At 35.6% G+C, this 27984-nt stretch overlaps 1 protein-coding gene across 1 annotated transcript; it reads right to left on the bottom strand.

Moving 5' to 3' along the window:
• Nucleotides 1-19315: 19315 nt before the first annotated feature.
• Nucleotides 19316-21606, bottom strand: LOC114166033 (GDSL esterase/lipase 1-like). The gene is made up of 5 exons (XM_028050687.1): nt 21288-21606; nt 21051-21172; nt 20576-20809; nt 19741-19993; nt 19316-19654 (listed from the first exon to the last, which is right to left on the bottom strand). Exons 1-5 carry the CDS (start codon nt 21547-21549, stop codon nt 19419-19421), a joined length of 1107 nt encoding a protein of 368 aa, XP_027906488.1. The 5' UTR covers nt 21550-21606; the 3' UTR covers nt 19316-19418.
• Between the last annotated feature and the right edge of the window lie 6378 nt (nt 21607-27984).

The raw sequence follows: 27984 nt of genomic DNA, 5'->3' as shown, positions 1-27984 counted from the left end.
CTAAATAGCAACAGCAATGAGAAGTTTAAGTTGTTTGTTGGTGTTTTCTTTGGGAATTTTCATCCAAATGAGTTTAAGAAAAAAATTGTATCCCAGAAATTCAATTTCGCAGTAAAATTTAGGAACTAAAAACGTATTTCATTCTAATAATCCTTAAAATTTGAGTAAACTTATGTATGTCATACAAAAGAGTGTCTGACTTAACTTTATACATTCATCACACTCCATTGTTTTAGTCAGGTAGTCAACAAACAATGTTATACTGATCTAACCTTGTCTGATTCTTAATCCCTGTACGTAGGTGATAGACCTGAAAACTCAGGCAAGTTATTTAAAGGATTTAAAGAATGTGTTTAGTAAGAGACTGGGAAAAGCAATAGCAGAGGATATTGTGTCCAAATCTGTGTACTTGTTTAGCATTGGAGACAATGACTATGGTTCTCTTTTGGATCCAAACTCAAGTCCTGTGCTTCCTCCTGTTGATCATCGTGGCTTTGTAGATACTGTCATTGGAAACCTCACAGATGTCATAAGAGTAAGAACAAACTTTAATTTTAATTCGAAAACGTTATTTTGACTCCCTTCTCTCAACTCACTTTTGACACCGGGACACGTGTCAAACGCACAGCAGTGCAGTTATTTAAATTTTATTTTTCCGCAAAATGGTGTCACGTGCGGGTGGTTGGAGAAAAAGGAACAAAACCAATTGTCGAGTGAAGTGAAAAATGAAGGTTTGGTTTTGAGAGGGAAAAAACGTAAAAACAGCGAAGTGTTCGCTGGTGGGAAAAGAAGTCACAGGAAACATCATCGTCAGCACATCATCGTCCTAAACTGAAGGCTGCTGGAGAATAGAACCTGGTCTGCGCGTATTGAAGTTCTGAGGTGGGTATCGTTTGTCCTTCCATTTCTGGGTTGTGTGAGTATGTTTGTAAAGGTGTGGCCTTTCCCCGTGGATGTAATTGTGGAGGAGGTTGTGGTTGTTGTTTGTGAGTTAACAACTGTGTTTTTTTTTGTTCCGTTTGCGTCGTTGCAGAATGCAGAGGAGAATCGTGGAGAGGATTTGGTAAAGGTTGGGCCTTTCGCATAGAGACGGAGAAGAAGGTGGAGGATTCAGTTTGAGCACCAATGCGACACATTTCTTCATCTCTTTCCAACCAGGTTCTGATTTTGTTTTACAATCTTATTGTGATTATTGAAGAAATCGAATTTGCAGCCATGTTGAATTTTTACTTAGAAAGATTGTTTGTCACGGTTTTGTATCCTAAAATGTGGTGTCTATGAAGTGTGATTTATGTATGAGGTTATAGTTTTATGTTTTTGAAACACAAGGTCCAAATTGTTTCATTTTTAGTTAAGTTTTTTTTGTACATTGTAAGTCTAATAGTGATGTTTGTTGTGATTTTCCGTTTGTGTGTACGTGTGATTTGTTTTGTTTAGTTCCAAATGCATTGGCTATGATTGAATATGTCCATTTTGTTATATGGTTATTGGCCATGTTTGAATATGTTCATTTGGTTGTTGTAATAATTGGATATGTGAACTTTTAATAATTGATGTGGTTAATTGTTTTAAAAATTTTGTGTGACTAAATACGAATTGTTTTCCATTGGGCAGTGATATTTTGTGTTATTGAATTCAAGTGTTGGAATTCATGGCTCTTACCAATGCAATTAATGATAAGGTTGGTTGAATATGGTATTGGTTTTTGTTGTGTGCTTGATGTACCAATTATTGGGAATTTGGTTGTTTATACATTGTTTATGTTTGTGGTGTATGATAGGCTCGGCTGCGTACTTTCTGTTATACAAAGTACATTGTGGAAATGAACGGGTTTATCTTGGATAGGCACCGTGCAAAGATTGGAGACACACCATTCAAATGGTGTTTGCATATGGATAAAGCTTTACCTATTTGCAACCCACTTATGTTAGAGTTGGTTAAGCGTTGGTTTTCTGTAAACAATTCTTTTCGTATCATGCAACAGTCTGTCCCTTTAACCATAGGTGACATTTGTATGTGTTTAGGATTAGCCGTTGGTGGAATAGATGTACAATTTGATAGGAACGTGTGCGGTAGTGTGGGTTCACTTTTGAGTGGTCAATTGATAACAATTGACAATGTTATTGAGAAGATGAAGTTGTTGGTAGGGAGCAAGGTTGATGATGTGGATAATGTATGTCGTATGTATTTGTTTGTTTGTTTCGCCGTACTATATTTTCCAAGGAATTCAAAAAACGTCTGTAATATTCCTTGTAGTATTTTAGACAATATAGACGGTTTGTCAAAATACAATTGGGCGAAAGCAGTACATAGTTATTTGGTTAGGAGCATTGGTCGGGCATTTTTGGCATTAGGTCAACGTGAGATCTGCTTGAGCGGCTCAGCTGTAGTGTTGCAAGTAAGCATTTGTATTATATATGTTTAAGTTACCTTTTCGTTGTATATTTAATCATTTAATGGAGTGTGTGTTTTTGTTGCAGCTATGGGCTGTTGAACGACTCAGTTTATGTGGCCCACAGAGAGATTTTGTTTTCCCAAGAATTCTCAGCTGGCCGGATGTAACCTTCAAGACAAGAAGGATTGAGATGCATTTTGTAGATACCCAAGTAATGAAATTGATCTGCTGTTTCAATTTAATGTTATGATGTGGTTGTCATTGATTAAAATTATTGTGTAATGTGTTTTGTGATTCAGATAATTTGGGATTGGAGTTTGAAAGAAGAGGATTATGGGAATGAGTTAATTCGTGCAGCTTTGACTTTTGGTGAGGATAGTGACGCTCATGATGAAGATGAGGATGAGAGGTCAATTTCTAAGAAAGCTTTGTTGAAAAGGTTGAAAAGGCATGGAAAAAGCATACGCAAGATGAAGAAGAGAATATCATTCCTCCATGATAAGATAATGTCCGCAAGTAATGTTGCGGAGGAAGATAATGGTGAAGATGTTGATGCAGAATGTGATGTAGCTGAAGATGGAGAAGGTGTTGATGTGCAAAGTGAAGGTATTCAAAAGGTTGATTTAACAGGTGTTGTGTCTGTTAATGAAGAAGAAATGGCGAAAGGGATAGACTTGAATTGTGCAGTAGATTTTGGTGTCAGCAACGACTTGTCTACGGGTGCAGTTGTCATGCCATGCATTTCATTCCAGCCTCCTTCTGCTGCCATGAAAGTGGACTTATTGAAGTTGTACAATAGTGTGACTTATTACGGTGTCTCATATAGGTACTTTTACTTAAGTAGGTAATTTATTTGTGAAATATTAATATTTGTTTTTATGTAATACTAATTGTTTATTGTTGATGGTAGGGTTGTTTGTAATATAAATGGTTAGATATTGGGAACCTCTGAATGTAATGGTTTTGGTCCAGGGATGAAAGTTGACAACATGGTAATTTTACTTACACTTACACCGATTATTTTGCTAGTGTTGATTTCACTTTGACGAAAGCAGTACATGTTTGTGCAGGTTGTCCTTTTTGCTGCAAGCACGATGATGTATTGTGAACGACGTTTGTTTGGGCATGTTAAGAGAATTGCTTTTAATCCTTTATATGCGGTAAACATTGTACATTAATTTGTGAACTTTTTTTACAAAAGCTAATGGTATGCCCTTGTGTTTTTGTAAAGCCATGTCCTTCACGACTCCCGCAAGATTAAGGTTAACAGACGATAGTGGACGTTGAAAGATTATCAGACCTACTATCGTCCTGGACTTTTTGCTTTACAAGACATATTGACTGCAGATTTTGTGAGATTGATGGAGTTAGATTTCTTTTAATATGATTGAATTTGTTGCTCTTTATAGTGGTTGATTTTTATTTTAATTTTGATGTAGTTGTTTGCCCCAATTGTTCATGACCATCATTGGTGGTGCTATGTTGTGAAGTGTGATACAAAACAGTTTTTTGTCTTGGATTCGCTTGGCCATTGTAGAAAGGAGCGGAAAAAAATAGACAATGCTATTGTAAGTATTTATTGGTGACCATGCATTTAGTAGATAAGTAATTAGTTTGGGAATGTAATAAATTGTTTACGTTGGACCTTATAGGCACATAATTTGTCATTGTTGTTTGGGATGTTGATGAATTGTGGTGATGAGTCAATGCCAAAGTTTGAAGTGCATCACGAAATGACTCTAATTCAGCCAAACTTGTAAGTCGTTGAGATTATCAATTTTATTTAGAGATAATTGATTTAATACGTATTGTGCAATCAATGCTTTTGAATGGTGTTTGTAGATATGATTGTGGTGTCATTGTTTTGAAGATGATGGAGATTTGGGATGGTTCAAAAAAATTTGATGGGAATACCATGCCTGCATTTACAAATGTAAGTTGGAAGTTGCATATTGTTAAATGTAGGTAGTTGTCATTGATTTTTAAAATTATTGTTTTAATGTTTCCTATAAATGATTGAGTTGGATATAACATATTTTGTAGGAACAACTTCAAATGATAAGGCAGGACTACATCTGTCAATGAGTTCTAGATGTAGATAACATTGAAAGAGAAAGAGTTGTTTAGCACTTTGGATTGATGATGACCACTTAGACGTTGCCTAAAAGACTTTTGTGCCATGTACATAGCTGGATATGTTAATATAATGCTGCATAAATTTTGATGTCATCAAAGGATGAGTGTAATGTTTTGAGAAATTGTTTTTATTATCCTCATTGTAATGTAAGTTGTACAGTACTGTCATTTGCAACAGATTTTAGGAATTAGTAAGCTATGTCAAGATGACATGATATAATTTTTTGATAATATATACATGTCATCCCACTTGTGTTTGATGGTGAGTAATGAAGTTCATATGTTAAACTTTAGTTCATAAAGGACAGTGTAAGTCCCCACCTATTGTGTTCTGACTCCCCTGCAGGTGCAAGGCCTGGGTTACATTTAATTTGGAAGACCTTGACAAAAAATGTTATTGTCATCACAGTTTTTGCTTTCAAAAATTGATGTTGGTTAATTTAAAATTGTTATGTTTTACCAAAAAAAATAACTTTGCTCCCCTGTCCGACCACATGAGTACCCACTTGTGTTTGGTGCAGAGTTATGAAGTAAATGGGACTGTATAGTTCGTAAAGGACAATGCAGCTCCCCATGTTTATATTCAAGACTCCGTACAACGTGCAATACCTTGCGTTGCACCTGCCCATGAATTAACTGTCCACAAAATTATATGTTGTTGTACAAAATAGATAAGGCCGGACCCCGTTTCAGAGCAAACTTCAAGGTTGGAAATTCGTTGTGGGCAAACATTGTTCCAATTGGTTTATTTGTACAAAATAGATAAGGTCAGTCCACGTTTCAGAGCACATAACTCCCCACCTGGGTGTTAATGCGGGTAATGTAGTTCAGTGGTTGATGTAAGCCCACAGTTTTGAAGTCCTGACTCCCCAGTTCTTTCCACATAAATGACACCATTATTGGACATAAATAAAATTAAACGTTCACCAAATTTAGGTAGGAGGGCAAACTTCAAGGTTGGAAATTCGTTGTGGGCAAACATTGTTCCAATTGGTTTATTTGTACAAAATAGATAAGGTCGGTCCACGTTTCAGAGTACATAACTCCCCACCTGGGTGTTAATGCGGGTAATGTGGTTCAGTGGTTGATGTAAGCACACAGTTTTGAAGTCTTGACTTCTCAGTTGTTTCCACATAATTGATATCATTATTGGACATAAAATTAAACATCCACCAAACATAGGTAGGAGGGCAGACTTGGAGGTTGGAAATGCAGATGTATTTTTAAACAAAATAAATGATGACGCTCCCCACGTAATTCCACATAAGTCCCCAGGTACGTTTCATTCTTATTAATCGAGTTCAGTGCTGATCCCGTCGTTCCTGAAGTGCATAATAAGTCCACATATATGAAGTCATCACTCCCCACATAGTTGGACTGAATTGTTGAAAAATATTGCTGGGTACATAATGTTGCAGCTATTTCTGAGTACAAAATAAATAACGATGGTCTCCCTCTGAGAGGACATAAGTTCCCACCTAATTCTTATGGCTGGTTATTAGGTTCAGTGGTTAATAATTTGTTCGTAAATAACACTGTCAGTCCACACATTTGAAGTCCTAACTCCCCACGAACATGTAATGATGTGTCATGAAGTTCAATGCTTAATTTGTCCTACGTAAATTACAGTGTAAGTGCACAAAGTTGAAGGCATCACTCCCCATTTCCTTCGACAAATTCGGTTTAACTTATCCTTGTACAAAGTCTTGAGGTAATATATGCATATGACCTCCACACCTCAGCCCACATTATTGCCGATGTAGGTATAGTCCTTATATTTGCACCGTCAGTTTGCGCTGTGTTTAGAAATTGTGGTTAATGTGTTCATAACTTATGGCGTAACTTTACAACGTCTATATTCAATGCATCTTAATTGTGCATTTAACAAAAGAATCAAAAAAACCTAAACATGTTATCACCACTAGTAATAGGGAACATGATAATGACAAACACAAACAATTAAAGCAAATGGTGTTTGTTAGTCGCATGTTCCTAGCAAAAATTGTCTACCCACAAAAAAAATAACTCAAATTATCTTTCCTCTTGTCCACGGACAGGGCCTTCAGTAATCCTGAAATTGAAACACAATTACATGACCACGATACAATATATTTAATGTGGTGGGACGACACGTATGTACTAAGTCATGGTTAATCATACCTGAACTGATGGGAGGTTTGTTGTTATGGTGGAAAGGGGACATTGATTAAATTCAGAGTGCAGTGATGTTAAAAGAGACATGAAACCTGCGTTTGGAATGTAGGATTGTAATGTTTGATGGTCTTGCACTGGGATATCTTGGAAATTTGGTTGTGAATGAATTGCCGACGGGTCCTACCACAAAATACACACCTGTTATGGACTTCCTTATACAATATTAAAATTCAATAAAGGAACACACAATACTGCAACATACAAACCATTAAATTGCGAGATGCTTTGTTTCTTGCCGTAGCTGTTTTCTTCCTTTTTGTTATCTTTTTCACAGTTGATTTCAACCTATTTGTTCGTGGTCTACCTTTCCTTTTAACGTGAATGGGACTTCGAACAATATTGTTGTGATGTGCAGAAGACATTACATGGTCGGGTAAGCTGTGATCCTTATCACAAGCACTTGCATCGTCATCCCCACATCTGAAGGGATTGGGTTCATTTGGTAACCCTAATGTAGTTGCAATTGTGTTCAACTGGTCATACACCGACTGGGCTGCACTTTGTGTTTCACATGCGACCTCACCGATGTCATTAAATCTCTTTCGTAATGAATGGAATCTTTGCATTTGTGGATCATCCGAACTTCGACTATACGCTACTTTCATCAAAGTGTGTCGTCTTCTAACATTTTCTGGACCACCTCCTTAGCACGTACTGTTCAGGGACATAATCAATGTCTTCCTGCCCAAGGACCAAGAAACAGTGTCGACATAAGATACCACGAAACTCAAATAGTAGACAACTGCATTTGGTTGTTGTTGTGATGGAGTCAAACAACACGTCATGAAATTTGTTGGCCCTCTTGCCATTCCATAAGAAGTCTTCCTTAACGTTGTAATTCCAAATGCTTCCATCTTTGAGAACATTCATAACAAAGCAATTCATCTTCGCTCTAAATTCATTCTGGATCTCACCAAATTTAGCATGGGTATAGTGCAACTGAAATTGCCTCTCAATTAGGGATTGTGACCCACACGGAACTGTGGTGTTAATAGATGCAAAGTCAGCCTCAAATTCCTTCTCTGCTTTTTGCCTAAGTGCGTTGTCATACTGGATGACGAACTGTTGCAATGAAGTACTGGAATTTATGAAACCATCAAAAAATGCATTCATACCTTCACTTCGTTGTGTCGTTGACATTTCAGCCCAAAATTTATTTCTCAAATAACAAGGCACCCACAGATGTCTGTCCTCATACAACGAACATAGCCAGTCGTTGTTAACAAGACCATTATTTGTAATGAATTCATTCCAACCAAACTCAAATTGGTCAACACCACTTGAGTCATACACTAGTGCCTTCATTTGACTTTTGATAACATTGTACTGTGTGTAACCCTGCAATTTTTCCGGAACCTTTTTCATTATAAGCCAAAGGCACCATCTATGATTAGTGTTGGGGAAAACAATTTGAATTGCATTGTGCATAGCTTTGCACTGGTCAGTGATGATCCCTTCAGGTGCCTTATTGGACATGCAACGTAACCAACACCTAAACAACCATACAAATGTTGATGTGTCCTCTGCAGATACTAGACCACACCCCAATAAAATTGATTGCCCGTGGTGATTAACACCAACAAACGGTGCAAATGGCATGTCGTACTTGTTTGTCAAATATGTTGTGTCAAACGATACAACATTACCAAAATACTCGCATGCTGCTCGACTCCTTGAATCCGCCCAAAAAACATTTGATATTCTATTGTCTTCGTCCATGTCAATTTCAAAGAAGAAATCATTGTTGATTTCACGCATGTGGGAAAAGTGTCGAAGCAAAGCTTGTCCATCCCCATCCTTGCATAATTGCCTTCTTTTATGAGCTATGTAATTCCTAACATCTCGCTCAATAAAAGAAACATTTTCATATCCTCTAGCTTCGCACACCAGTGAACGATAACTCTTGTTGATGCGGACCCCGGCTTCGTCGTTGATGTCAACTGTTTGCCTAGCATGAATATTAACTTTTCGATTTCCTGATATCAGCCTTGATTCTATAGGACTAATATCGTGACTGTGTTCCATGACAACATTTCTTATGTGCCATTTCCCATCTTTTTTACCAACCGATATTCCAGCCTGACATTGCTTGGTCTGGCTAGGTAGTGTCTTAACCTCTGGACGTATGGTGGAGACATAATTACCTTCACGACAACACACAAGTTTAACATATTTAAGTTCGTTGTCCTTTCCCTTCTTTGAACTTCTTATTCTAATACCAAATCCAGTTCTAATAGCAAAGTCTCTGTAAAATTTTTTAACTGCATCAAGTGTCTCGAAACACATGTGAACTCTCGAAACAAGGTCCACATCGTTGTCATTGTCAACAATTTGGTCGTCCATCACAGACTGGGCACCACCATTGTATTCTTGAAGAGAAATATCATCAAGTGGTGTCTCCATCATATGAACAACATGAACGACGTGCCTGAAAGCAACATTTAATGAAGCGTGCTTCAATACAGTGTCCTACATATTCAGTTAATAACAACATTTATGACCCCTTCCCGTTGTTTATATTAAAAAGAAAATAATCAAACCAACTATTCTAAGAACCCTAAATAAATAGTAAACATGAATACAAACATCTCCATTAACTGTCTGAACAACGTGCAACACAATGTGGCTGTTTTACTACACTACTGCACCATTTTCGAAATGAGTTTCAGAATTTATGGGTACTTACTTTGCAAAACCAAAGCCAACCTAATGTCTTCAATATGTGCACGACCTTTGAGGTTGGTTGTTGTAGTCAATCAAGTTGTTCTTCCAAAACCACTTTGGACAATGAATGAACTCCATCTACCGGACCGTAGAAGATGGTGGTGCCATAAATGTGCATTCAGTGGTGGTAGGTGGGAGTGAGGGAGGGTAGCTTCTTTATGGCTTCGCGATGTAACAGGAAAAGTTAAGTTAAACTACCGCCAACTTAAACTTACCCTACAAGAAAAGTAAGGGTATTTTGGTCAAACAATAACATTATTAATTTTTTATTATAAATACTCTATTCGGGTACCAAACGCTAGCCAAAGCAAAACCTTACTTTTCACCATCATCTTGCTGATCATCTTTACCGTCACCCTCCGTACGGTTATGTTCTTCCTTTTTTGCAACCATATCCTCCAAATGAGACAAAACAGCTTCCAAATCAGCAATCTCACGTTCTTCATTAGCTCTTCATTCTCCTTATCAATTGATCTGTTGTATGAAGTCCCAAAAGTTTGGAATGCTTCTCTCACAAACTCATAACCAAGTTCTTCGTTACACACCACAACTTCATTAACAGCATGTGAACAACAAAAACAAGTTAACAAAAACTAAAAAATAACAGTATTTAACTAAAATATTATAACTTCTCCACACTAACCAATTCTTTATCAAAGGAACTTTTAACTAATTTGTCACCAACTTTAATATTCATCCAGTGCAACAATCGTGGGAACTTTGATTTGTCGCAATTAAACGTTGCGTTGCAAACAAATATATGATCAAATGACCACAACTGAAACAATAAAAACGGATTATCCACAACAAAATGTCCAACTACTAAGTAATTACTGAACATGAAAATGAAACAACGAAACTTTACCTGCAACATATACACACATCCAAATAAATGAATGTTACTTGTATTTGATTCATACTTCAACGCCCTTGAAGCACTGCATAAGCTACCAACCAAATAGTCGTACACTAAGTTGCCCCAATTGTATTTACCTATACTTTACAAGTCATCCACTAACTTAAAAATTTTGGGGAACACAATCCCGTCTCTATTTGGCAACAAGAACTCAGATATGCCTAACAATATATAAAGGCTGGTAAACAATTCTATACTACCACCATCATTGTCATATTCCAAAAGAAACTCATAAATCCTTTTAACATGAACTTTCCCACTAGAAAATAACTTCCTACAGTCACTATCTTCATCATCGTCACTTATATCAATTTTTTCACCCAACACCCGAAGACCCAATCCTAAACAAACATCTAACAAATTAAATTCAACTACTTCCCTACCAATAGCAAAACCACCCCTCCTTTCAACCCATCTATAACATAACACAGGTAACAAATTGCGACTTATCTTAACAGAATGGTTTAACGACATAAACCACCAAAACGGTGTGCGTGCAATTGACTCTCGTTGTTTCACACTTAACTTTTCATTCAAACTTCCAACATATTTGGCTTTGCAAGAATGCCGGAAAAACATCTGTGTAAACAATAAACTGTGTTACATCATACCATATTAACATTAACATACACAATAGACAGAGGATTTTCAAACACATAACCAAACCTACCTTCACATCCTCAATCAATAGGCCCTCGTTATGCTCTTTACTGGCCATATTCAATAACTAAAAGGCAAATGGAACGATTTATGTTGCAGCAATGAAAACAGAAATCCCCCCCAAGTGTTTGTCACCGTCGCCAACCAATCAAAAAATTGACAACATCAAATGCAACAAAATTACATCCACATCTAAATCAATACCTGAATTGCAACGAATACCACAAATGGTAATGGGGTTCGCCAAACTTCAATTTTTTGGATTCTTCAAACGAAAACATTATTTCGTTCTTCAAAACCACAAACCCTACCCTCGTTGGCCTTCTTCCTCCGGTAGATGCAACCCTGATTCAAATTCTCGTCGACCCAATTGCTTCTGCGTGAGCGTTTACATTCATATCCCCTTTCACGCCTTTCTGTCCTTCCTCAAATCCTATTTCCAATTCTTCTGCAACTATTTGATTTCGCGATCTCGTTTTCGACCATTCTCTGGACGTGCCAATTTTTTTTTCTTCCACTTAACCACGGCACGTGCATTCCTTGCAAAAAATTGAACGTTAAAATTTTTTTTATTACATTAATGTTGATCCTTTGACACGTGTCCTCTTCATGCTAATCGTTTAACACATGTCCCGGTGTCAAAAGTGAGTTGAGAGAAGGGAGTCAAAATAACGTTTCCGATTTTAATTAATTGTTCAGAAGTTATGTACCATGCATGCTATACTTTGGGCATAATAGTAATTTTGAATTCTAAATTTTATAAAACTTATAATTTTGTTCTCTGTTTTATTTTTATTTTTCTACATTTGTAGTATATCCTAATTTTTAATTATATGTGATATTTTCTTTAAGTTTTAATTATCTTTAGCTGTATTTAACTTTTAATTTTAAAAATAAATTAAATCATTTATTAAAAAAGTTACAATTGAAAATCGAATAAAGCTACTGATAATTAAAAGGTCAAGGATTAAAAATTGCATTAAATAAATTAGTGTTGATAGACATGTATACACCAACTTGATACTATTTATGTGCATTTTTTTATATATGTTACACAATTCATATTGACCAACAACTATACTAATTTAACTAAACTATTGCACTGATTTAACCAAAGTGTCGAGTTCTTGAAAAAAAAAACTTAGGCATGTGTTTTTATCATGTTCATCAACCCTTCTTTTAGAATTCACTGTTAAAACTTTTCATATTACAAAGAAATTTTCTTGTAAATTTTAAAAATTTTGAAAGAAAATATTTTTTTTTTGCTATTTTTTCTAAGAATTTTAATTGACAGGTAATTCCTTCGTGGATAATTATTTCCTACAAAATTCGTAAGTATTTTTTACAAAATTTGTTGTGAAAAATATTTTATACAAAATATTTTACAAAAAAAATTAACAGTAATTTTTTATAAATTTTTTTATAACAAAATTTATAAATATTTTCTAAAAAAAAATTAAATAAAATTGATAGGAAATATGAATTTTTTTTTAGCCGTGGTTGTAATAGGTATAGCAATTCTCACATAATACTTACATGCGATACAATTAACACAATGTCTCAACTAAGATCCTTAACCCAAAATCTGAATTATTTAACTAACTATTCCCAACTTGTTTCACTGGTCAGGTTTTGTCCACGTAATATAATTGAATTTTTTTTTATGTTATCACAAAGTTAATGATGATTATAAGAATTTGAAAAGGCAATTTTATGAAGTATATTTGGATGCACTACAATTGACCTATTGGATCAAAGATGAATTTAACCAATACTTATACTAATTTAACCAGTATATTGTGGTCCAAAAAATAAACAAATGTCATGTAGAGATATAAAATGAGTGTGCATCACATAGAAATGTTCCTTTATCATTTTTCTTTTTTAAAATATTGCAAAAACATGAACTTAAACCTATATTTTCCATAACCCTAACCCTAATGTTGGTATGACATAATTTCAGGAAATCTATAATCTTGGCGGAAGGAAATTTGGATTTGCTAATGTGGGTCCAATAGGTTGTTTACCTGCTGTAAGGGCTTTGTTGAAAAATGAAAGCACATGCTTAGAAGAGTTTTCAGCCATAGCAAGACTACATAACACTGCACTCTCAACAAAGCTTTCTGAGCTAGAGAAACAACTCAAGGGATTCAAATATTCAGTCACTGATTTCTATGCTATATTTTCTGATATGCTCAACAATCCTACAAAATATGGTATTTTCTGATATGAATTGAAGGTTTCATAGATCCTAGTGTGGCATGTTGTGGAGGTGGAGCATATAGAGGAGACCAAAGTTATGGTGGAAACAAAGAGACCAAAGAATACGAGTTATGTGACAATGTCAATCAACACTTGTTCTTCGATTCTAATCATGTTACTGATAGAGCAAGCCAGTATTTCGCTGACTTCATATGGAATGGAAATCACACTGTCACAACTCCCTACAATCTAAAACAACTATTTGGATTTTGAACTTTGAAGACATAACACCATCATGTATTTGTTTTCACATTATGTTTTTAGTTAACTCATTCTGCATCCTATCATGTAATAATAATAATAATAATAATAATAATAATAATAATAATAAGGTGTTTGAGGTTGCTAAATATAAAACATCATTTCATTACGATTTCAATTCATATATTGTAATGAAAGGAATACCGTTATAGGGGCAGACAGAAAATGAGCAGGACACCGTTAGCGACAATTTAATGAGAGGAAAACACGTGGTGGTTAGCAAGGACAGCAATAGAAGCACACGAGCCAAGAGAGAAAGCGTGTGGTTGAAGGACTACGTGACCTAGCAGTGCAGCAGGGGTTTAAGAGAGGAAACCGTTAGAGGAGAGAGGGGGAGGAAAAAGATTCGGGAATTCATCTCTCTTTTGATTCTCTTATTTTCTGGAACGTTTGGTGTTCTGCAGAAAGGAACTTTTGAATAAAATAATTCCTTGGCCTCTCTAGTGTTGCTTTTTTTTAGTTCAAATTCTCTGGTCTGTGTTACTGTTCCATTGATTGCAGGGTGGAGGTGCTTACATTGGTGCTTTCATCGTAATTCATGGCAGAGAATACCAGATTGAAGGAACTTCAAGGGGAGCTGACTCGCATGAAGGAATCAATGGTGGACGTGCAACGCTTGGCTTCCACAGTGGCTACGACAGATAAGGATTTGAAAACCTTGATTGTTGCTCTTCTAGAGCCAACGTGATGACTCTACTCGTTTCGAGACACTCAAAACTTCGATGGATTCCGTTTTGAAGGCAATCCAGAATCTCGATACAGGCCACCGCGTTTCCTCTTCTTCCCCATCATTCCAAGTTCGCAACGTTAAACTGGATTTCCCTAAGTTTGATGGGTCTGACGTGCTCCAATGGATCTTCAAGGCAGAGCAATTTTTTGATTACTACAATACCCCCGATGATCAACGTTTAATTATTGCTTCAGTGCATTTGGAAAAAGAGGTTGTCCCATGGTTTCAAATGCAAGCTCGAAATCATGCGTTCCCATCCTGGGTGGCGTTCACGAGAGCTTTGGAAATGTCATTTGGGCCTTCACCTTATGAATGCCCCCATTCAGATTTATTCAAACTCACACAGTCAAGATCAGTGCACGAGTATTACGTTAAATTCACAGCCCTAGCAAATCGTGTTCAAGGGATTACATCAGAGGCTCTCCTGGACTATTTTGTAGGCGGGTTACGTCAAGACATCCGTCGCGACGTACTGGTTCAAGACCCCAAAACCTTGATGAGGTGTGTGTCCTTGGCCAAATTATTCGAAGAAAAGTATGCTGCTCAACACAAATTTTATGGTCCCAAGAGTTCTCCGTCGAATCCATTACTCCCTACCGCAACACACTCACTGAAAACCACTGCGTTGCCGCCTCTGTTAAACAAGAGCACTCCATCTCCTCCGGTAACCAAGGCTATGATCAAGAAGTTATCTCCTGCCGAAGTTCAATTACGACGTGAAAAAGGCCTATGTTTCACTTGCGACGAAAAGTATTCGCTCTCTCATAGATGTCCCAACAAACAGTACTTATGGTTGCATCTTGATGAAGAAGATTTTGCGACTAATTCCACACTTTCAGATAGTGTTTCGGAAGACAATATTGAGCCTCAACCGCCACCTGAACCACACCTGTCGTTTAATGCCCTCAAGGGCTCTCACGGTCTTGCCACCATGCGATTTAAGGGGGCTATTAATGGATTGCCAGTTCAGGTTCTATTGGACAGTGGGAGTTCAGATAATTTTTTACAACCCAGAATTGCGGCTTGTCTTAAGCTCCCAGTAGAACCAATTGCCAACTTTAAAGTTCTGGTGGGTAATGGAAGTGCATTGGTGGTGGAGGGTCTCGTTAATAACGTGCAGGTTAACATCCAAAACCACACAATCCAGTTGCCAACATACTTACTCCCTATCTCTGGTGCAGATTTGGTTTTGGGCGCTTCCTGGTTAGCCACGTTAGGAGCTCATATTTCGGACTATAGCAATTTATCATTGAAATTCATGTTAAATGATAAATTTGTAACCTTACGGGGAGAACAACCAAAGCTACCCGCTCCAGCCCAGTTTAATCACTTCAGGCGCATGTTTCACACACATGCTATTGAGGAAATGTATTGTCTTCAATTTCACACATCCCGCACGGCACATGATCAGTTTCTCGAACTTCCAGTTGATATGGAGCCTAAGTTAGCTCTATTGCTACATACCTATAAAGAGGTCTTTGCAGAGCCCAGGGATCTTACTCCAAACAGATCTCATACACATACCATTCCTTTATTACAGGGTTCAAATCCAGTTAAAGTAAGGCCTTACCGATACCCGTTCAGCCAAAAGCAGCAAATTGAAACTATGGTGCAGGAGATGCTGGATACTGGCCTAATTGTGCCCAGCACTAGTCCTTTCTCTTCTCCAATTATATTGGTTAAAAAGAAAGATGGGACATGGCGCTTTTGTACAGATTATCGGGCATTGAACGCAATTACAGTGAAGGATAGCTTCCCAATACCTACAGTGGATGAATTGATTGATGAGCTTCATGGAGCAAAAATTTTTTCCAAATTGGATTTAAGAGCTGGCTATCATCAAATCTTGATGCAGGAGGAGGATAGGTATAAAACTGCCTTTAGAACACATCAAGGCTTATACGAATGGAGGGTGATGCCCTTTGGGCTCACCAATGCACCGGCAACATTTCAGGCTCTCATGAATAATATCTTCTAGAAACTACTCAGGAAGTCGGTTTTGGTGTTTTTTGATGACATCCTGGTTTATAGTCCATCTTGGTGCATGCATCTAAAACATTTGGAGAAAGTATTGCAACTGTTACAACAAAACAAACTTTATGCCAAATTCTCCAAATGCTCCTTTGGACAACAGCAAGTAGATTATCTGGGTCACACAGTTTCTGCTACAGGCATTGCGATGGATGAGAGCAAGATCAAAGCTGTCATGGCTTGGCCAGTACCAAAAAACCTCAAACAATTAAAAGGCTTTCTTGGATTGACAGGATACTATAGACGCTTTATCAAGCATTATGCAACCTTGGCTGGTCCACTCACGGAACTATTGAAAAAGGATAGCTTCCACTGGTCTGAAGCGGCAGAAAAAGCTTTTAATACCTTGAAAACAGCTTTAACACAAGGTCCTGTTTTGGCTTTGCCAAATTTTTCCATACCCTTTCACTTAGAAACTGATGCTTCTGGAATGGGTATTGGGGCGGTGTTGACGCAGGGCAAGCATCCGATTGCTTATTTTTCCAAAAAAATGTCTCCTGCCATGCAAAGGCAATTAGCTTATGTGAGGGAACTCTATGCTTTAACAGAGGCAGTTGCCAAATTTAGACACTACCTCCTTGGTCACAAATTTATACTTCGAACAGATCAGAAAAGCTTGAGAACTTTAATGGACCAGAACTTACAAACGCCAGAGCAACAAAGATGGATTCATAAGTTACTTGGTTATGAGTTTTCTATAGAATACAAGCCCGGAAAAGACAATATACCAGCGGATGCCCTTTCCAGATCATTTTATGCAGCTTGGTCTCAAGCCGTACCTACTATAGTGACTCAATTGCAGCAAGCACAAAGTACGGACCGCGACATTCAGACCTTGATTACGGAGTACGTCAACAATTCGGGGGATCATCCTAATTATTCTATACATCAAGGGTTGTTATTATGGAAGAACATAATTGTCATTCCAGTGGGCCATGAGTTAATTCAGACGATACTAAAGAAGTTTCATAGCTCTGTCATAGGAGGACATGCAGGAGTTTCTCGAACGCTGGCGAGAATTACAGCCCAGTTCTATTGGAAAGGGATGGCTCAAGACATCAAAACTTATATTCAACAGTGTTTAGTTTGTCAACAAGCTAAGACGACTACTACACTGCCCGCAGGCTTACTCCAGCCACTGCTAATTCCGAACCAGATTTGGGAGGACTTGGCCATGGATTTTATTACGGGCCTTCCTTTATCGCAGGGTTTCACGGTCATATGTGTTGTTATTGATAGGTTATCTAAGGCGGCCCACTTTATTCCGATGAAACAAGACTTCACTAGCAAATCAGTGGCTGAACTATTTTTTAAGCATATCGTCAAATTACATGGATTACCCAAATCCATAGTATCCGACAGAGACAAGGTTTTTACTAGTCAATTCTGGAAGTTTTTGTGGCACTTCAGTGGTACTACACTCAAAATGTCATCCGCGTACCATCCACAATCAGATGGACAATCTGAGGTTCTCAATAAATGTCTAGAACTGTATTTACGATGCTTTACTTTTGATGCTCCCAGGGAATGGTCGAAGATGCTGTCATGGGCGGAATATTGGTATAATATAGCATATCACACAAGCACGGGTATGACTCCTTTTCGAATAGTGTATGGGAGAGAGCCCTCGAAGATACTCCCATATGTTCCGCAAGCGGACGACCCTCTCTCAGTCCAGGAACAATTATTCTCTAGGGATGACTTACTTCAAAAGCTCAAGTCCAATTTGCAGAGAGCTCAACAAGTCCAGAAGAAATATGCAGATAAAAAACGAATTGATGTGGAATTACAGGTGGGAGACTTAGTTTTGGTGAAACTTCAACCCTATAGACAACATTCATTGGCTTTACGCAAAAATCAGAAGTTAGGCCTTCGGTATTTTGGGCCTTTTAAGGTGATAGATAGAATCGGGAAGGTGGCTTACAAACTTCAGTTACCCACATCAGCGAAGATTCATCCCGTTTTTCACATCTCGCAATTGAAATTATGTCGTGGCCAACATGATCAGCCATACCTTCCCTTGCCAATTTATGACAGTGAGATTCCTCCTTTGATTCAACCAATGGCTGTTTTAAAGTCCCGGACAATCATTCGAGGTGAGCAACAGGTCCAGCAATCTCTGATCCAATGGGAAAATGGACTCCCAGAAGAAGCCACTTGGGAAGATAATTTGTTGATTGCACGGGCCTACCCTCATTTCAACCTTGGGGACAAGGTTGATTTTGATGGAGGGAGTATTGTAATGAAAGGAATACCGTTACAGGGGCAGACAGAAAATGAGCAGGACACCGTTAGTGACAATTTAATGAGAGGAAAACACGTGGCGGTTAGCAAGGACAGCAATAGAAGCACACGAGCCAAGAGAGAAAGCGTGTGGTTGAAGAACTACGTGACCTAGCAGTGTAGCAGGGGTTTAAGAGAGGAAACCGTTAGAGGAGAGAGGGGGAGGAAAAAGATTCGGGAATTCATCTCTCTTTTGATTCTCTTGTTTTCTGGAACGTTTGGTGTTCTGTAGAAAGGAACTTTTGAATAAAATAATTCCTTGGTCTCTCTAGTGTTGCTTTTTTTTTTCGTTCAAATTCTCTGGTCTGTGTTACTGTTCCATTGATTGCAGGGTGGAGGTGCTTACATATATAATGTTATCTGTTAAGAGTTTTCGATTATAGAGTATATATTGTTTTAGTCACGTTTACCTCCATAACAGTTTCATGTTTTGTTACTGAAAATTGTATGTTTCTAGACCAAATTCTTTAATGAGATGGAATATGATCTCTTTGAAATGTTCAAAGGTTTAGATGATAATGAAAAAGTAATCCAATAACCAATGGAAGTTTATCTTTCAATATTAAATAAGGTAACAATGAGCACATTGAAAAGTTATTACTGATCTGCAGTTTGAAGTGCCCAAACAGATAAAGAATAGTATCAATTCCTCGTTAGTGTTGTATATCTCCATTGGTGATCCTCTTTCAAAAGAACCAGCAGAAGTATCAAAACCATTCATGAAACCATGTTTTATTTATCAAGCTCAAACCCCTTAATGCAAAATACAAAGAATACATCATGGTGTTATGGCTATATATAGATATTCAAAATTCAAATAGTTGTTTCAAATTGTAAGGAGTTGTGACAGAGTGATTTCCATTCCATATCAACTCTGCGAAATGCTGGCTAGCTCTATCAGTAACATGATTAGAATCGAAGAACAGATGTTCATTGACGTTGTCACATAACTCGTATTCTTTGGTCCCTTTGTTCCCTCCACAGCTTTGGTCTCCTCTGTATGCTCCACCTCCACAACATCCCACACTAGGATCTTTAAAACCTTCAATTCCCATCAAGACAAAGCCAAAACAATGATTACGACATCCTCGGAAATAAAAATTAACGAAACATGGGTTTTGGAAATACCATATTTTGTTGGATTGTTCAGCACTTCAGAAAGTGCCCCATAGAAATCATTGACTGAATATTTGAATCCCTTGAGCTGTTTCTCTAGCTCAAGAAGCTTCTCTGAAAGTGCAGTGTTGTGTTGTCTTGCGATGGCTGAAAATTCTTCAAGGCATGTGCTTCCATTATTCACCAAAACTCTTATGGCAGGTACACAACCTATTGGACCCACATTAACAAATCCAAATTTCCTTCCACCAACATTATAAATTTCCTAAAATTACATCATATAAATATTAGGGTTAGGATTATGAAAAAGATGGGTCTAATTTGATTTTTCTTCCAATAATTTACAAGATAATCAAACTTTTTGTTCCTCGATTTTGATCCCTTAATTTCCAATTATGTGTAACTATAGATCCTGAATGCAAGTTTTAATCCTTTACGTTTCAATTTGAGTAGATTTATTCAATTTTGCTCAGCAAAATTGTGTTACTGTATATATGCATCAGAGAAAAATGCATGCTACTTATGGCGTTTTGCACAATTGAAAAGACTAGTAGTTGTTGGAACTTGAAGAGAAATCTCATTTCACGGTGATCCAATGTATTTTTAAAATTAAAAGTTGAATAAAGCTAAAGATATAAATTAAATAAAATAATACATATAATTAAAAATGAAGGTACTACAATTGCAGAAAAAATAATAGATATCAAAATTGGAAATTTTATTAAATATAGAAATCAAAATTTTACTATTATACCAAAAAATATATAGCATACATGGAGAAGAGACTAAATAGAATATAAAAAAGGTGATTTCTCAAGAATTAATTCAAGTTAAAGTTTGTTCTTACTTTGATGGCATCTGTGAGGTTTCCAATGACAGAATCAACAAACCCTTGATGATCACCAGGAGGAAACACAGGATCTGAGTCTGGGTTGAGAAGAGTGCCATAGTCATTGGATCCAATGCTAATCAAGTACACTGATTTTGACACAATTTCCTCTGCTACTGCGTTTCCCAGTCTCTCACTGAACACATTCTTTAAATCTTTTAAATAACTTACCTGAGTTTTGAGGTCTATCACCTACACAGGGATTAAAAATCAGACAGGTTATATCAGTATAACACTATTTATTAACTATCTAACTAAAAGTACGATGAATTACGTTTCAAGGTTAATTTAGATGCAATAAGTAAATACAAATCTCATCTTACAAGCCAATTTTATAGGATTGAATTAGACTTAAAATTTATTTTTTAACTTACAGAGGTTCCTTCAAATTATATATGGTCCTACAATAATGTTATGGTGATATTAATCTTACAAATCCTTGAGAGGTTTCACGCAGAGCACCAGCACCTCCTGAAGCAAAATTGACACCATAGACGTGTTCAACACGACCCGGATGCAAGTATGGTGGAAGTATTGGCAACTTAGCAAGTTCAGCTAAACAACATAAAATAGTTAATACAAGTTTGAAGCAATTTTCTTCAACAACATGAAGAACACAAGAAAAACTCAACTGAAAGTTAAAGCAGCAGATGAAATAAAATGTGCATACCAACGACATCTGGTATCATGCGTCCATCAGAAAATCTGCCAGAGGGGTATTTGAAGAAAGTTTCACCATAGGGATAATAATTTGCTTGGTAAGAGATGGTGGTGTTGATGTAGTTGTTGTTTCCATTATCAAATAATGAATCTCCGAGTATGAATAGTGCAGCATTTTTCTGAGGCAAGCATGTTGTGATGCTGCTATGACAGTAACTCATTTGGATGAAAATTCCCAAAGAAAACACCAACAAACAACTTAAACTTTTCATTGCTGTTGCTATTTAGTCCTACACTCTTATGCTTTGCTTCTGGTGCATATTACCATGTGCAAGGTATTATATATATATATATATATATATATATATATATATATATATATATATATATATATATATATATATATATATATATATATATATATATATATATATATATATATATATAATAGTATCAAGTGCCAAGTAAAAAGACTTTGTCAATCAACACCTGATCATGGTTTGGTGAAAGACAACAACAGAATAATAGTCTTATTTCTCGGCTAAGGATTAAAAGACTTTTTCTAACTTATATGCCAAGTAAAAAATGGCTTCAACAACTGATCATAAATAATGGTGAAACATTTTTGTCTTTTTTGTGACATTTATTAGACTTGAGATTAAGGCTTTTTTACCAAAAGAGTAGTGAATTTGATTAACCCAACTAATTTGAACTTATTGTGGAGATAGAACATAGTTTTTTCCTTGCATGATAGTCTCCATGAATTAAAATTACACCAAAAAATTGTGATGAAGTATTGTTTAATCCATTTATAGTTTAAGGTGAGTTACACTATTCAAGTTTTACGAGAGTGGTTGATTTTTAAGAAAGAATTGGCTTAAAGAATGTGGTGTCTTTATTGCTTAATAGTACGGGTTTGAAAAGTTCATTGGTATATGTTTTGTAACGATGTAATGTGAATTTTATAATGTCTATAAGGGTAGACTAGTTGATGTTTGTGTAGTAGTTGGAGTATCTCTGTATTCCATACTTTGTTTCACAAAGAAAAAAGAGTTTAATTGCTAAAATATGTCCGTGTAAAACGTGTTTGATCATTCAAAAATAACTTTTTATTTTTAGAATAGTAAAAATCAAATTTAAGACTTCACGTATACTTTTCAATTCTCCAATCCTACTACATAAACCATAATACTAGGGTGAAAAAAAAATCATTAATGACTCAGACTAACAACGAGTCACAAGTCACTATTTTTAAAAAGATGCGACAACAAATTTGTAAATAAAACAAAATTATTGTAATGGTTCTTGGAGAATCATTGTTAAAAGTAAAAATTCAGAAAAACAACGACAGTTAAATGAAAATCGTTGTTAAAAGTTAAAAATTTAAATAACATCAATTAAGTGTGAATCGTCGTTAAAAGTAAAAAATCAACAATTGTTACACTTAAAACTATTGTAAAATACTTGTTAAAAAAGTAAAAAAATGATAAATCACGTTTATTTTCTTCTTTCCTTCATTAGGATTTTCCTCTTCTTTCTTTTTCTGCATGCACTTTCGAAGTTATCAAAAAACAAACATGGCATATTAACTTTTAATACAAGAGATGCAAGTCTATCACTACTAAAAATTCTCATATTACATGAGATTTTTTTTTTACAAATTTGTTAAAAATATTTGTAAGAAAATATTTTTTTCTGCTATTTTTTCTATGAATCTTAATTGATAGGTAATTTTTTTGTGGGTAATTATTTTCTACAAAATTATAAAATTTGTAAGTATTACTTACAAAATTTGTTGTAAAAAGTGTTTTATATAAAATATTTTGTAAAAACGTTTGCAACAATTTTTTATAATTTTTTTTTTCATAACAAAATTTATAGGTATTTCTTAAAAAGTAATTTAAAATAAAATTGACAAAAGAAAATAAGAGTTTTGTTAGTAGTGTATATATTATAAACCATTTGCACAGAAAACAAATAAATGAGAAATAATCAAATGGATCTTATCTAGAGATAAAAACCATCTTTAGAAACAACCTGTAACGTATAAAACCTGTCCACTTATACACTCTATTCCCTGTCTGCGGTACCATAATATATATTACTTTATGATATAGAAAAAGTTGGTATAACTTCATGGAACTTCACAAAAGTAATAAACAAAATATAAAAACGTTTCCTGATTTCATCCTTTGACAATGAGAAGAAAATTGATACTTTGTTTCCTTGCTAAGAGAACTTTTCTTTCAATGACTAATTCTTTTGACTTCCTATAATTTCAATGTAAAACCCTTTCAAGAAAGAGTCAATATTAGTACGAAACACTTCTTGAAGAGAGAGAAAAGATAAATAACTATGACATATAAAAAAAAAATAATCAAATGGAACGATTTATCCGCATAAATTATTCACAACATATTAGTAATTAACTCAATTAAACAGCTACAAAATAAACTAATGGCATACAATATTTATAGTACGTAACTAATGTATACAAACATTAAGCTCGCAATCCATAAAACTTAAACTCATATCTGTGTTTTGCTTATTTTGTTAGGTTCATGAGTTATTTGGCAAACTTTTACTACCTAAAATATATTTATTTTCAACTATGTGATTGGTCGTTAAACTTTTATTTTGTTCTAAATTGATATTCTTTTAACTGCCTCATGAAATATTAACGAAAAAAAAAACTTAATAAGTCCTCAAATCCAATATTTTGTTAGGAGTTGATAAACTTGTAAGGTCCACTTATATTCTGACCCTTTATTTTAAGGGCTGCCCCAATCTAATGGGCCTGAAGGCTGGCCCATGAGGCATACAAGGCCCCTAAGGCAGCCAAAACCTCTTACTTCTGTCATTCTTGCGAAAACAGTTCCCTCACACCCTCATTTCTTTTCCACAGAACGCTCTGCTAGGGTTTAGCCCTAAGTCCTCTTCGAGTTAACTCAAATCCATTTTCTACTCCATGTAAGTATCTTTTTCTAGCTCATATTGGTCCCCATTAGTCACCCTTCGTATTTCCAGTTAGGGTTTCATGGTAACCCCATTTCTTAGTTCTGTTCCTCTTTTTATTTCAGCTCTTTAGTTCGTTCCTAGAGCTATTGTGCTCCGTAGTTGGTGTCGAGGTCCTATGCTAGCTCAATCCAGGTAAGGGAAGCTAGAACCTCCTTGTTTGGTGTGATTGTGGCTTGTGCCATTTTTGGTTTCATGATTCTTGAGTTTGTGTGCTGTTGTGGATGCCTGGACTGTCTGGATATTCTGTTTGGTATATGTGTATGTGTGATGTAGGCGCGAATAGTGGCGAGTACTGATAATCTCGCCCAAGCGAGCTTGCCTCGCCTAGGCGAGATGAGCAGAGGCTCGCCCAAGACTTTCCACGCGAGTTGTCGCTTAGGCGATCAAACCCTTATTTTGAGCGAGAAGATGTCTCGCTCAAGCGAAGGGGGTCTCGCCTAAGAGAGATTGCGCAGAAGGTCACTGTTCTCATTGTCGAGCTCTCGCCTAGGCGAAGGGAGCCCGCCTGAGCGAGAGTCCCTCTCGCTTGAGCGAGACCCTCCAGCCTGAGCGAAGAGCTGGGCGAGGATGCGTTCTGATTTGGTATTTTCTCTGTTCTTGGGTGTTTGACATGTGTTTGGTTGGATTATTATATAATGGCATGAGGTGAATGAATGTGCATGAGTGGGAGGGTGTATGAGTTGTAATTGAGGAACTTGGATAATTCTTGGCATGTAATGAACATGAAATGGTTGGTTATGAAAGTGGCATGGTTTTGATATGAGATAAAATTCCATATTCATGAATGGAGGATGATGTGTTGGTATGAGTTTGACCTGGAATATAAAAGGGGTTGATTATGAAAGTTGACATGAAATGTATATGCATGATAAATATTACTTGGCTGTTTTGAGTATGATTGGTATAGGGTCAGTACGTAATTTTCTTGAAATCTCTAGGTGAGATCTTAAGGTCGTGCTTCAGTGGTCGGGACGTAATTCTATGACCCCTGTTAGTGGGGATTCATGGTGGTGCCCCATCTGTATAATTAATGTTGATGTTTGGGAAATGAACGTTATTCACAACGATGACATTCTGTTTATTGTTCCTATTAATCCGAAGAAGATGATTGTTATACAAGTCAAAGTTGAACAACATGTTTTGGACACATTCTTTGTATGCATCAAAGCTTCAATTCTTTCTTAGGCTTAATCGCCACCACAACTCTGCATGCTTTCTTAGAGGTCTTGTGGTCATGCTCTATTGTTTTTTTCTTATGCTAACTATAACCGACAGAAGTATAAAGTGATATTTTTTAGGTATAATTACTGATTTGGTACCCCAACTTTTTGGATTTGTTCAATTTGGTATCTGAACTTTAGAATGTTCAATTTGGTACCCAAATTTTTAAACGGGTTCGTTTTAATACCTTCCGTTAAATACTACTTAACTTTATTTGCCTTCTGTTGAGGTGGCACTGTGCAACAGAAACATGGCAGAAATGTGGTTCAGTTAAAATGACTTGGAATTTTTTTTTTTTGTGATTAAAAATAAAGTGCCTTATTTTGTGGAGAGTGCCCTAATTTGTGGAGGAGCTTGTGCTTTTCTCTTCTTCAGTTGAATTGGTTTTTGTAGACGGTGAATAAATGTCAAGGGGTCATTCATCTTCTTGCTCTCGTAATTCATGGGTGATGTGAAATCAGACCTTGTCCTCTAATAGTGGTGGTTGTAGAGGCTTGGGTGAAGCACCCACATGCAATTGTGGAGTGGCAATTGTGCTGAGAACGGCTAGAACCATTAAGAATGGTGGGAGACAGTTTTGGGAATGCCCTAATTTCAAGGTGAGGCATATGGTGTTTTGTTTAGATAAGTTTATGTTTGTGTTTGCATCTAGGTAACTACAAAGTAATTTTTGTTGTGTTATTTTGTGAATAACGGGGTGGAAGTGAAGCTTCTTATGGGTGTAATTTCTTTAAATGATGCATTGAAGATGGTGATGACGAAAATGATGCAACTATTTTGAGGTAAAGGCGGCAGATTTATATTCTAGAAAAAGAAGTTAAGGGATGGAGAAAGTGGGTCAACTTGTTAATTTAGTGTGTCTATTGGTTGTAGTTAATCTGATTTTAGTGTCTTTGTTGATGTAGATTGATATTGTAGAGAAATATTAGTTGTTTAAAGTTGTTGGATTTCACTTTAGGTGTTTAGAAGGTTATTTTGTAATATGAAATTTATTGAAAACAGTGAAAGTTTGGAGTTATGGAAAATCTGAATCATCTGTCAAAGTTCTGTATTTCTTTTCTGGTATTTGAAATGTTAAATGTTATGTAATTATAATAAATGACTATAAATTTGAACAACAGTCGAATAAGTTGGCACAAATTCATTAAACATCAAATATGATATAAAGAGGACATTGTTCATAGCTTTGGATAACAGACTTTGGATATCAAACAAAAGAAATCAGTTGTTTTGGATAACTAAACAGACATACAAATCCAAAACAAACAACACAGTAACACAATACATATCAAAGACTTAAAGTAAAGTTCCAACCTTAAAATATTGGTAAAGTCATTACAAAAGGTGCGAGTTTTTTTACCATAAATCCACGTGTGCAACCCTGATTTTTGCCACATTTCTGTTGCATTGTGCCACCTCAATAGAAGTCAAACGACGTTAAGTAGTATTTAACAGAAGGTACTAAAATGAACCCATTTAAAAAATTTGGGTACCAAATTGAACATTTCTAGAGTTCGGGTACCAAATTTAACAAACCCAAAAAGTTGGAGTACCAAATCAGTAATTATACATATTTTTTATTAAAATATTATGTTTCAATTATTTGTTTTTGTACAAAACTTACATACTTTTTTTATATACTATAAACTATGAAGTATCGATACTTCAATTTGGATCATGTATCTGTGTATGACACGCATTTGCATATGATAATTTAGGATACTTTGTCAATATTTATTAGTGAAATATCTAATAAATAAAACAACAATACTACTACAAGAAAACTTTTAAATAGTGACCAATAATTATTAGTAACTATAGTGACCAATATAAATACCAATTTACAAAACTAAAAGTTATTAGTTATTAAAATAGTCACTATTATGAATAAAAAAACATAATTGGTCACTAAATTAGCCTTTAAAATTACATCCATGGTTTTAGCTACCGAAGGAAATTGGTCACTCAAAATTAACTTTCTAAGTTTTGACTACCAAAATGAATTAGTTTCTAAATTAGTCTCTAATTAATTAGTGACCAATTATAATTTTTTATTTATCATAGTGACTATTTTAATAACCAATAATTTTTAATTTTGTAATTGGTATTTAAATTGGTCACTACAATGACTAAACTATTTTGGGTTTCTAAAATTAGTTTCTAATTGAAGATTTTCTTGTAGTGTACTTTTAAGATGACAATAATTTATAATTTTTATGTTGACAACTTTAGTATTTGTGATTTTAATTTGGATGCAAACAATAACATTAATATATTTGTCATATTTTTAAAATATATTGTACATTTTTCAATATACATATATAACGTATCGTATCCTACTATTATTAAAATAAACATATTTTTGTGTCAGATACGTGTCGTATCCGATACACGTATCATATCATGCATCATGGACTATAATTAAATATAAAAATATAAAATGTTCATAATAAAAAAATTACTCAAAA

The sequence above is a fragment of the Vigna unguiculata genome, chromosome 10 (genome assembly GCF_004118075.2).
Source record: "Vigna unguiculata cultivar IT97K-499-35 chromosome 10, ASM411807v1, whole genome shotgun sequence".
In the NCBI taxonomy this organism is placed as follows: domain Eukaryota; kingdom Viridiplantae; phylum Streptophyta; class Magnoliopsida; order Fabales; family Fabaceae; genus Vigna; species Vigna unguiculata.
The sequence above is the reverse complement of the archived record's forward strand: the minus strand, read 5'-3'. Positions and strand labels throughout refer to the sequence as shown.

Excerpts from the sequence above, each read along its gene's own strand:
- LOC114166033 (XM_028050687.1), bottom strand. The coding sequence starts at position 21,549 with ATGAAAAGTTTAAGTTGTTTGTTGGTGTTTTCTTTGGGAATTTTCATC. Across the intron at positions 21,173-21,287 it reads CATGATACCAGATGTCGTTG|CTGAACTTGCTAAGTTGCCA; the intron begins GTATGCACATTT and ends TATGTTGTTTAG. Across the intron at positions 19,655-19,740 it reads GAACAATCCAACAAAATATG|GTTTTAAAGATCCTAGTGTG; the intron begins GTATTTCCAAAA and ends TGGGAATTGAAG.